Source organism: Gekko japonicus, unplaced genomic scaffold (genome assembly GCF_001447785.1).
Source record: "Gekko japonicus isolate JY-2015 unplaced genomic scaffold, Gekko_japonicus_V1.1 scaffold5623, whole genome shotgun sequence".
Classification (NCBI taxonomy): domain Eukaryota; kingdom Metazoa; phylum Chordata; class Lepidosauria; order Squamata; family Gekkonidae; genus Gekko; species Gekko japonicus.
This window is the reverse complement of record NW_015167227.1, coordinates 13,424-25,615: the sequence shown is the minus strand read 5'-3', so window position 1 is coordinate 25,615 and position 12,192 is coordinate 13,424. Positions and strand designations below refer to the sequence as shown.

The 12,192-nt window shown below is 48.0% G+C and overlaps 1 protein-coding gene across 1 annotated transcript in view; it reads left to right on the top strand.

Moving 5' to 3' along the window:
* Window positions 1–2,034: 2,034 nt before the first annotated feature.
* Window positions 2,035–12,192, top strand: part of LOC107112105 (leucine-rich repeat-containing protein 49-like) — a gene marked incomplete at its 3' end in the record, with an annotated part of 20,673 nt that continues 10,515 nt past the window's right edge. Inside the window, exons 1-3 of the mRNA XM_015413177.1 lie at window positions 2,035–2,136; window positions 9,544–9,606; window positions 11,956–12,043. Coding sequence (XP_015268663.1) covers window positions 2,080–2,136; window positions 9,544–9,606; window positions 11,956–12,043 — 208 coding nt within the window. The remainder of the gene's footprint in view (window positions 2,137–9,543; window positions 9,607–11,955; window positions 12,044–12,192) is intronic.

The window sequence follows — 12,192 nt, the reverse complement described above, 5'->3', positions numbered from 1 at the left end:
GAAAGCTCCTCCCCCGCCACATACTTCGTTAGTCTGTAAGGTGCGACTGGACTCTTGCTGTTTTTTACCGCTACAGACAGCCTAACACAGCGACCCAACTTGATCTATCTCCATGGAAGGCTCTAGAACAGCTTGGTTTTTGAAAAGCCATCTGGTCACTTATTTCCCTGTCCCCCTCCACACTTTAGAACGCTGCAGAATGGATCTTTCATCAGAACTTATACACAAACTCCAAGTGGTATAAAAGAGCCAAGAGTCCAGGAGCCCCGTAAAGTCTAACAAAATTTGTAGCAGGGGATGAGCCTTTGTGAGTCACGGCTCACTTCTTCAAATGCAGCTGGAATGAAGAATTGAGCAGTGACTCACGAAAGCTCATCCCCTGCTACAAATTGTGATAGTCTTTAAGGTGCTACCGGGCTCTTACCGGACAGACTAACATGGCTACCCATCTTGAACAAGCTCCAAAGGTGAAGGCTATAAATCTAATCGTGATGTAATAATAATTGTACTTGCTCCTTGGGGTTGAATAAAATCCTCGTTTACACAATCGGACGGCTACACTGTCTCAAGTTCACATCAGTTAAAATAAAGAGCTCTAGTTAACTGCATCCGTACTTTGATTTGATTTGAAACTGCGTTCGACCGCATAAGATCTCCGAGGCAATTATTCTGTTTTTATTTCGCTTTCTTCATTGGTTCCTCATTTTTCTCCCCAAACCATGTTTTTGCAGCATGGTGTTGCCACAGAGCCGTGGCACCGTGATTTCTGTGGTGTGGGCTGTGGCCATGGCCATGATATGGGATTTAATGGTATGTTTGGGGTGTCGCAACACAAAAAACCCAAGTATTCATGAGGATCCGTGCTTCAGAATCATGTTTTTACAGAATGGTGTCACCACAAAGATGTGGATCTCTGATTTTTGTGGTGCAAGCTGTGGCCGTGGACATGTTATGTGATTTGATGGTGTGTTTCGGGTGACCCAATTGAAAAACCCTGAGGATCCATGAGGATCCGTGCTTTGGAACCATGTTTTTGCAGTTTTGTGGTGCCACAAATTCCTGGAGGGATGATTTTTGGAGTGCTGCCTATAGTCTAAGACATGGTCTTACACGATGATGTTGGTTTTATTTCATTTCAACGTAGAAATCATATGAATTCATGAGGATCCATCCTTTGGAATCATGTTTTTGCGCTGTTGTGGTGCCACGAATCTGTGGGAGCGTGATTTTTGTGGTGCCCCCTATAGACTAACACATGGCCTACAATATGATGGTGGTTTTATTTCGTTTCAATGTAAAAATCATATGAATTCATGAGGATCCATGTAGATCCGACTTTTACCCTTTTCCATGTGGGCCTCCTCCTCCATTGTCAGCTATGAATCTTGCCGTTGTACCTCTACCAGTTCCAATGTCCAGTTCTACTGAATTCCTTACCTCCATGTTCCCTTTCTGTGTCACACTCTGCCTGAGTCCCTGAACACTCCTGCTACACCCTGGGGCTGTCATTCCACTCCGTGGTCTCTCATTTTTTTTAGTTTTACTTTCCCCCCTCTCAGCCTAGCCTACCTCGCCAGGCTGTTGTGAGGATACAATGGAGGGAGAATGACGTAAGCCTTTTTGGGTTCCCTTTGGGGAGAAAAATGAGGAACCAATGAAGAAAGCGAAATAAAATTGGGGAGGAAAGCGGGGGTACAAACGCAGTCACCGAAAGAAAACCAATTGGCACTCATGAGCCAATGCGGAACCTGAAGTGTTGGGAAGCCGCGATTGAGCGCACTCTCTTTGAGGGGGAGTGGTTTTACAAGCTCGTCGCGAACGGCTGAAGGGCGGGGCCTCCGGGTCACGCCCTTCCCCTAAATCCCCGCCCGGCTTCCCCCCCCCTCACAGAAGGAACGTTTTGGGAGAATGTGTGTACGCACGCGCGCACGCGGGTTAGGACGGGCTGGCGGATGGATTGGGCATGCGCACAGGGAAGGAGCGTGCTTTCGGAAGAGACGGTTGCCCCGGCAACTGCCCGGCGGCTTCCGGCGCGCGGGCTGAGGCGGCGAGTGGCCGCGCGCGGTGCCGCCCGTTTCCATGGTGCCGAGCAAATGCCGCCCCTCGGTGGGCAGCCGGGCGGGGCATGGGGTCTCGGTAAGGGGGCGAGGGGCCGCTGAATCCCCCCCACCGCCTCGACCTTTTCCCATCTCTTTGTTTTGGAGCTCCCCCTCCGCTCCCCATTCATCTCTGTATTTGTCAAATGTCAAGTCTCTTTTCCCATGATGCTTTGCAACGGACACCTTTGTTAACTGGCCGTCCTTCTTGTGTTGTTGACTGTCTGTTTGGTTTTCTTAGCATGCATCTGTCTGGAATTGGGCTTTTCCGCACGGTTGCCAACCTCCAGGTGGGGGCTCTACTGAAAGGGACCACGGTGAACCGGAAGACTGGGAAAATACAACGCCATGTCAAGCTGAGAAACAGTTATGGCAATAATAACATTGACAACTGACACACTGTTATGTCCAATAATATATTAAAAATTCCAAAAAGTCAATTTCCAAGGCAGAATAAGCATAGAAGATGAAGAAGAAGAGCTTGGATTGATACCCCATCCTTCACTCAAGAGTCTCAGAGCGGCTTACAAACTCCCTTCCCCTCCCCACAACAGACACCCTGTGAGGTAGGTGGGGGTGAGAGAGCTCTTTCGAGGACTGCTCTTGAGAGAACGGCTCTGAGAGGAAGAAGAAGAGATTGGGTTTGCATCCCGCCCTTCACTACATGAAGGAGTTTCAGAGCAGCTTACGATCTCCTTCCCCTCCCCTCAACAGACACCCTGTGAGTTAGGTGGGGCTGAGAGCTGAGAGAACTGCCCTTGAGAGAACGTCTCTGAGAGAAAGAAGGAGATTGGATCTATATCCTGCCTTTCACTTGGAATCTCAGAGCATCTTACAATCTCCTTCCCCCTCCCCACAACAGACACCCTGTGAGGTAGGTGGGTTGGAGAGAGTTCCTTTGAAAACTGCTCTTGAGAGAACATTCTGAAAGAACTGGGAGTGACCCGAGAAGAAGAAATTGGATTTATACCCCGCCCTTCAGTACCCGAAGGAGTCTCATAGTGGTTTACAAACTCCTTTCCCTTCCCCTCCCCACAACAGGCACCCTGTGTGGTAGGCGGGGTTGAGAGAGCTCTTTCGAGGACTGCTCTTTTTCAAGAACAGCTGTGCCAGAACTATGGCTTGCCCAAGGGCATCCAGCCAGGTGCAAGTGGAGGAGTGGGGAATCAAACTACACCAAATCCAAGGTCACAGCAGCAGCTCTATGTGGAGTTGGAGTGGGGAATCAAACCCGGTTCTCCAGATTAGAGTCCACTCAGTGGCAGAGAAGAAGAAGAGATTGGATTTATACCCCGCCCTTCATTTGGAGTCTCAGAGCAGCTTAGAATCTCCTTCCCTTCCCCTCCTCCCAACCCTGTGAGGTAGGTGGGGCAGTGTAGTACAGATGGCAGTCTCCCATCAGCTCGTAGTCCATTGAAGGAGAAGAAGAGATTGGATTTATACCCCACCCTTCACTCAGAGTCTCAGAGCGGTTTACAATCTCCTTCCCTTTGTCTCCCGACAATAAACACCCTGTGAGGTAGGTGGGGCTGAAAGAGCTCTTTCGAGAACTGCTCTGAGATAACTGTGACTGGCCCAAGGTCACCCAGCTGGCTGCTTGTGGAGGAGTGGGGAATCAAACCCGGTTCTTTCCACTACACCAAACTAGAGAAAGTCCTTTCATGGAAAGCCAGTCGGGTCACGGCATGGATCCCCAACACAATGTCCACAGACACTTACCATGGTGCCCACCAAGTGTTTTTTTTATAAAATGGGTGGGGCTCTTGCTCGGCAGCTCTTCGACCCCTGCCCCATCCCGATCTGCGCGGGACCTCATCAGCTTAGAAGAGGCTGGCTTTTCCAGCATTGGAATGGAGGGTTCAGAAGCCGATCCCCAGAGTATCGCCGGATCCTTTGCCTCCCAAGTAGAAGTAGCAAAAAAAGATGTAAACTTTATAGAAATTGTAAAAACATGGGCCGGGGAGACCAGGATTTCCGGGGGGAGGGGGGGGACACAAAAATTATGAGAAAATGCAACGTTAATTTTTGTATTAGACCCTTTTACTACTTCCTTAAGGAGCTGCGGTGGCTCAAGTGGTTAAGACGCTGAACTGCAGGCTGTGGAAGGTCGGTCGTTCAGCAGTTCGAGACCCGAGTGTGCCGCATGACGGAGTGAGCTCCCGTCTCTAGTTCCAGCTCCTGCCCACCTAGCAGTTCGAAAGCAAGACATTGCAAGTAGGTGAATAGGTACCACTTCGGTGGGAAGGGAACAGCGTTCCGTGCGCCTTGGTGTTGAGTCCTGCCGGCCACATGACCACGGAAACGTTTTCGGACAGCGCTGCCTCTTCGGCTTTGACACGGAGATGAGCGCCGCAACCCTAGAGTCGGATTCGACTGGCTTTCGAGCAAGGGAGACCTTTACCTTTACCTAATATATGTTGGATATAACAGGGTGTCAGTTGTCAATGTCATTATTGTTATCATTGTTGACTTTATGTGGTGTTGTATTTTTTCCTACCTCCAGGTGGGGACGGAATTGCAACTGATCCCCAGGCCACAGAGATGAAGCCCCTTGGAAAAAAAACACAAGCTTTGGAGGATAAACTCTATACCATTTGATCTTATTGAGGCCTCTCCCTATACCCTGAACTCCACTGCCAAAATCTCCAGGAGTGGCAACCAATGCTCCCTCTAAGCTGTGGAGTCCTGTGAGCAGAAATTCTATTTTGTGAGCTACTGGCATTAAAGTTGTGAGCAGGTAGTTAGGCTGCTGCATAAAATTGGTTTGCTCTGGAGCCATCTTTCCTGAGTGAAGACAAAAATGTGTGAGCTGGAGGCTAAAAGACTGTGAGCTAGCTCACACTAACTCAGCTTAGAGGGAACACTGGTGGCAACCCTAGGCTCAGCCCACTGAGGTTCTTCTTCCCCTTCTTCGACCCCTGCCCACCCCTGGCTCCTCCCCGAATCTCCAGGAATCTCCCAAATCAGATTTGGCGGCCCCATTTTCCCCCCGCATATGCTCAATAATGCAGTTCCAGTCCACTTCAGCAACTGTTTGTAAGTGGATTTCACCATTTCACACAGTAAAATCCAGTTGCGAGGTGCATGGAATGTACTGAAAGTGCATTGTTTAGTGTGTGTGTGAAAGCACCCGTTTTACGATTTATGTAGGTTTATTTCTGATTTATTATTTCTGATGATGTCATTTATCCATAATACATGTTTGACATTTGTTAATTTCCTTGATAATGATGGTTTATTGTTGCCATTTGTTTGATATTTGCATTGCTTTGGGAGTCAGGACAGTGTATGTATGCTCTGTTGGCATGTGTTCGTTTGACACTAATTACTATGACTTATTGCTATTAGACACGTTTGTTATGATTCAGCAGTATGTTTTATTTGCTGATGTTTATTTTGATATATTCACTCATTGAGGGTCCTGTTTGGGTGGAAAAGTGGCATAGTTATGTTTTATGTAAATAAATACTGTATCTCTTATGATTTATGTATACTGTATTTACTTGAAAGGGAGACGGCCCTGCATGTAAGACAACATCCTTAAAAAAGTTATATGCACGGGAAAATTTAGTATTGGGCATAACTGAAACTTGTATGTGAATCTAAGATAACTTCTTTTGTTTTCTTTTTGCTGGCTCATGGTCAAAAGAACCCTTTGTCTTGCATTTGAGTAAATACTGTATGGTTTATTTACTGATATGGACTTTCTGTTATAAATTGCTGTGCCATATATTGTTTATCAGTTGTGATTTATAACAACAGCAGATGTATTTACTTTTTTTGTTACCAGTGGCGATTTATTTAGTCGCAGTTTTCATGACATCTCGTTCTATTTTATGTTACGGTATTTGTTTTTGTGTTCATTTCTGGTTTTACAAGCCGTTAGCAAATATTTACACAAGGATGAAGTGTAATAAAACTAGCAAACTTTTTTTTCTGTCTAGCATGCATATCTAATCTGTTCGGCTATGTTTAAGTGCGGGCGGGCGTGTTTGTGGGTGGCTATACCAGCATACTTTATGAACAGAGGCATTATTTTAATGCGGTGTTAATATAAATATGCTCGTAGACATAAATAAAATGACCAGCTGAATAAAAACAAATCTGAATGGAATCAGGTTGTCCTCATAGTAATAATAACAATAGCAATTATTTCATCATAACATTATTTCTCTGGTTATAAAGAGAATCTAGTTGATAGCAGTTTAAAAATTCAGCTTAAACACACTGGCATTTATATAGCAGGCTTGAGCGTTTTCACTGGTCTGGATGGGCCCACACTCATCAGTTCTCAGAAGCTAAACGGGGTCAGCCCTTGGTCAGTGTTTGGATGGGAGACCAGTGTGGACTACTGAGGTTACTGTGTCACAGTGCAGAGGCAGGAAATGGCAAACCACCTCTGTTTATCTCTTGCCTTGAAAACCATACTGGGTCTCCATAAATTGGCTGCAATCTAATGGCAGTTTTCACCACCACTTTCGTGTTCAAACAGCCTTCGCTCTATTAAAGGTAAAGGATTCCCTTGCTCGAAAGCCAGTCGAATCCGACTCTGGGGGGCGGTGCTCATCTCCATTTCCAAGCCGAAGAGCCAGCGCTGTCCGAAGACTTCTCCGTGGTCACGTGGCCGAGGCGCACAAATGCCGAGGCGCACAAAACGCTGTTACCTTCCCACCTATTTATCTACTTGCAGTTTCTTGCTTTCGAACTGCTGGTTGGCAGGAACTGAGGCCAGAGACAGGAGCTCACTCCGTCACGCGGCACTCGGGTCTTGAACAGCCGAGCTACCGACCCTCCGGTCTGCAACTCAGCATCTTAACCTCTGAGCCACTGCAGCCCCTTTAGCTATATTATTGTGTTGTAATTCCTACAACAGCGCTGTTGGGTAGGCCAGTACTACTGTCCCCAGGTTGCAGGTAGAGAGCTGAGCTTGAGAGAACTTGAGGCGTGCCTAAGTATTCAACCTGATGAACAGTTCCCCCACACCTTACTTCACTAGGCCAGTACTACTGTCCCCAGGTTGCAGGTGGAGAGCTGAGCTTGAGAGAACTTGTGGTGTGCCTAAGTATTCAATCTGATGAGCAGTTCCCCCACACCTTACATCAGTGTTTCCTCTGCCTGCAGGATCCACGGCCAGCTGTGGACAGATGAGGTTCTCTTGCTGCTTCCCATCTTAGATCCCCCTGGGTCAGCTGAGGCACAAGAGGAGATATGTGCCTCCTCACGTGTCACTTGAAAGGAGGGAAGGCAGCATCTCATAAGGATATAAGAGTCTACTGGATCAGACCAGTGAGGGTCCATCTAGTCCGGCATCCCGTCTCACACAGGGGCCAGCCAGTTCCTCTGGAGGGCCAACAACAGGGCAGAGAGGCTGAGATCTTCCCCTGAGAAGAACATCAGAAGAGCCCTGCTGGATCAGACCAGTGAGGGTCCACCTGGTCCATCATCCTGTCTCACACAGTGGCCAACCAGTTCCTCTGGAGGGCCAACAACAGGGCATAGAGGCCGAGGCCTTTATAAGAACATCACACAGGGGCCAGCCAATTCCTCTGAAGGGCCAACAACAGGGCAGAGAGGCCGAGGCCTTCCCTGATAAGAACACCAGAAGAGCCCTGCTGGATCAGACCACTGAGGTCCATTGAGTCCAGCATCCCGTCTCACACAGGGGCCAGCCAGTTCCTCTGGAGGGCCAACACCAGGGCAGAGAGGCCGAGGCCTTCCCCGGATGTTGCCTCCTGGCACTGTGATTCAGACATTGACGGCCTCTGAATGTGGAGGTTCCCTCTAGTCATGGTAGTAGCCACTGAAACACCTCTCTGCCATGAATCGATCTATCCCCCTTTCAAAGCTGTCGGTGCCTGTGGCCATTACGGCATCCTCTGGCTGAGTATTCCACATTTAGTAACTCGCCGTGTAAAGAAGTAGTTCCATGGTGGTCTTGGATCCATCCAAAGTGGTCTATAGATATGGCTGAGTATTCCACATTTAGTAACTCGCTGTGTAAAGAAGTCGTTCCATGATGGTCTATAGATTAAGCGCTTGCTCTGTATTCCAGTGTGTTACATACAAATTGGGTCTGGGCGTTCTTTGGAGCTGTCCTACCTTGCAGGCGTGATCTGCGTGGGTGGGCCCCCAGCTGACACTGCTACCCAGGGGGAATTCTCTTAGAGGTCAAATTACACAGTGCCTCTGTCAGAGAGAGGAGGATTTGGCCCCTCTCCGAGAGCAGCTGGATCATGCATCATGAGGATATTCCCACTGTCCCCTTTCACCCAGAGATTCACAGAAGCAGATTCTCAGTTACGCGTAGTTTATTCAGAACAGAAAGATGCTAGCAAGTCGCTGTCCACCTTCCAGAGCCAGTTTGGTGTAGTGGTTAGGAGCGCGGGCTGTAGTCTGGGAGAACCGGGTTTGATTCCCCACGCCTCCGCATGCAACTGCTGGTGTGACCTTGGGTTAAGTCATAAGTTCTTTCAGAGCTGTTCTCTCAAGGGCAGTCCTCCAAAGAGCTCTCTCAGCCTCACCTACCTCACAGGGTGTCTGTTGTGGGGAGGGGAAAGGAAAGAAGATTGTGAGCCGCTCTGAGACGCGTTCGGGTAGTGAAGGGCAGGGTATAAATCCAATCTCCTCCTCCTCCTCTTCTCCCAAAGGCAAGAGAACAATGCTACCATCTCCCGCATGTACACACAGAGATAAAGTATATGACAACGCGCTAAGGCCAACAGAGACACCTCTACCAAGAGGAACATCTGTTGTAAAGGCTTCCCTTTTATAGGGTGTTCCAACTAATCGTCCATTCCACCTACATTACACCACCCTGAACATACGTAACCACACGTGTGACTACATGTGTTACATATTCGGTACATATTGCAGGTGTTCTGGTGGACATAACAGGGCAGGTCCTGCTAGGGTCTTCTCTGGACCTTGAGACTGTATGTTCCCCCTGGAGTGGCCCTCTGAAGGGTCTCGTTCTCCGTGAAGGCAATAAGTCAGTCTTCTGGCCATCTTTTCATGATGCAATAAGATCTGCTTCTTTCTGGAGAGATGAGCTCTCTTATGTGCTTCTTGGAGAGGCAGAGAGGCCCAAATGATTCTGAGACAGCTGTGCTTTGGACAATAGTAAGGCCTAGCTCAGAAACAGATTCAGATTCGGCTGCATGCAGTCTTTTGTCTGCAATAGTTACTGCTGCCAAATACACGCTTTTAATTGCATGGAGTGATCTGCAAGACTAAATCCTGATAACATAGTCAGCTCTCCAGAAAAGCCCCCCAGAAACTGTGGCACATGAATATTGTTGTTTCTTTTAAATGTCAAGGCCTTGCTGGCCTTAATTTAGGTAAAACACCCAATCTGTCGAGTTTCTCCTTCTGGCAAGCTTTCTTAAGACCTTCTGTTTCCAAACACTGTGTTCCTGTGTGGTATTAACCTTATATTTTCCATTTTCAGGGTAGCAATTTTGGGCTTCATCTGGTTCTCCAAACGACATCGGCGGCAGACAGAGCAAAACCTGTGAGATTTTAATGTTTGTATGTTTGTGAACCCCAAAGCATTAAGTCATTCTGTCGTGAAAATGTTTCTGCTGCGTGGGTGTGCCATTGATAATTTCTTACGATACTTCATGTAATGTTTTCTTTAAAACTTGCCCCCATTTTTTTTACTCTTCAGCTTACCACTGTAAGAGCTTGCATGATTTACGTTGTGAATGTAGACAACGTTTTGGCCAGGCACATTTGTTCCTTTGATAAAATAAAGCTAATCTTAAACAGATAACCAGTAAAAAGCGTGGGTAATCCTATTTTAGCATATAGCGTACTTTGGCCGGGGCTTTGAAAATCAGCTGCAGCGTTTTTAACCTCCCCTGTTCTGTTCATGCTAATGAATAGAAACAGGCCTATGAATCCTTAAGCAGATTAGAAAGTTGTGGTACGGGAGCAACATTCCTGCCATCTGCTGGCATCCCCATTAGCGTGGAAACAGGATGCCATTTGCCGTTAACGCTGATCCATAAGCTTTTCCAGATGATGATAGGTCTCCCCTGCTGCATCTTAGTTGCATATTTATTTTCTTAAAAAGTGTTCATCCATTAGTAGCGAGCCGTTTTTGAAATGGAAGATCGGGTGAGAAATCTGAACGAAAATCAGCCCCTAAATCGGTTGTTGATGCAGTTCAGAGCCTTGAGAGTGTGCTAAATGAGGACAGGTAGCTGCTGACTCCTTGCAACCCTGTGAATTAAAGTCCCCCAAAACGTCCCATCATTAAATAGCCTCGCTCAGGTCTTTCAAACTGAGGGCCACGATGACTGAGTCCATTAGGGGAGTGCAGGGGGAAAAAATTGGGTTTGTTTGGATTCGGGTATAATAAAGGTGAATTTTTTCGGGATTCCCAAATATACCCGAATACTAGTACCAGTATTCTATGGGTACCCAAATTTTTTTGGTATTCCTGAAAATGTTTGGCTCCGTTATATCCTATGGGGCCATTGTAGTCAATGGCAAAAATGTTCTAATTATTCAGGGGGCTGGGGGGGAGGGTTTTGAGGTAGAGTCCATCCCTATTTTCTCTTTTCCTGCTGCCTTCAACTTCTCCTAGCATTATCGTCTTCTCCGATAGTTTGTCCAAAGTGCAATAGCCTCAGTTTAGTAATTTTAGCTTCTAGGGAGAGTTCAGGCTTGATTTTATCTAGACCCAATCCTTGCAGAGCACTAAAGGTTTGACCGTGGCTTGCAACAGGATATGAACTGTACTCTAGTTCAGGCACATTTCAGACATCCACTTATCTGCTGTGATTGGACAGTGCTAGTTTGGTGTAGCGGCTAAGAGTGGTGGTCTCTAATCTGGAGAACTGGGTTTGAAGAAGAAGAAGAGATTGGATTTATACCGCTACACCAAACTGATTCCCGGCTGGGTGACCTTGGGTCCATCCCAGTTCCCTCTGAGCCTACCTCACAAGGTGCCTGTTGTGGGGAGAGGAAGAGAAGAGATTGGATTTATACCCCACCCTTCACTCGGAGTCTCAAAGTGGCTTACAGTCTCCTTCCCTTCCTGTCCCCAGAACAGACCTGTGCGGTAGGTGGGGCTGAGAGAGCCCTGAGAGAACTGCTCTTGAGAGAACAGCTCTGAGAGAACTGAGACTGACCTAAGGTCACCCAGCAGCTGCATGTGGAGGAGTGGGGAATCACACCCGGTTCTCCGCTCTTAACCACTACACCTGACCAAACTGGAAGGGAAGGTGATTGTAAACTGCTCGGAGTCACCTTCGGGTAGTGAAGAGCAGGGAATAAATTCTCCTCCTCCTCCTCCTCCTCCTCCTGTCTCATTCTCTCTGCCTTGTTGTTAAACCTCCAGAGGAACTGGTTGGCCACTGTGTGAGACAGGATGCTGGACTAGATGGACCCTCACTGGTCTGACCCAGCAGGGCTCTCCTTAGGTTCTCGTCAGGGGAAGGCCTCGGACTCTATGCCCTGTTGTTGGCCCTCCGGAGGAACTGGTTGGCCACTGTGTGAGACAGGAGGCTGTACTAGATGGACCCTCACTGGTCTGATCCAGCAGAGCTCTTCTGATGTTCTTATGCAGGCCTCGACCTCTGTGCCCTGTTGTTGGCTGTCCAGAGGAAGTGGTTGGCTGCTGTGTGAGACAGGATGCTGGACTAGATGGACCCTCACTGGTCTGATCCAGCAGGGCTCTTATGAAGGCCTCGGCCTCTATGCCCTGTTGTTGGCCCTCCAGAGGACGTGGTTGGACACTGTGTGAGACAGGAGGCTGGACTAGATGGACGACTGGTCTGATCTGGCAGGGTTCTTCTGATGTTCTTCTGTGGCACAGGAGTCACATTCTTTCCTCCTCTTCCCCCCCCTGCAGCTTGAGTTCCGGATCCACAAAGAGCAGCCGTATCTTCACAGCAAGCTCTTGCAGCCCGATCTGGAAAAATACCATTCCGGAAAACTAGGTAATTTGGGGAAGGGAGGCTGTCCTTTCGAAAACGAATCCGCGCTAACTGTAAGAAAGACATGCCTGTCTGCGGGAGGAATGAATATATATCGGGAGATAAGACAGCGAGCAGTACAATCAGGGGTCATTTCCTGCAGGAGCGCACAG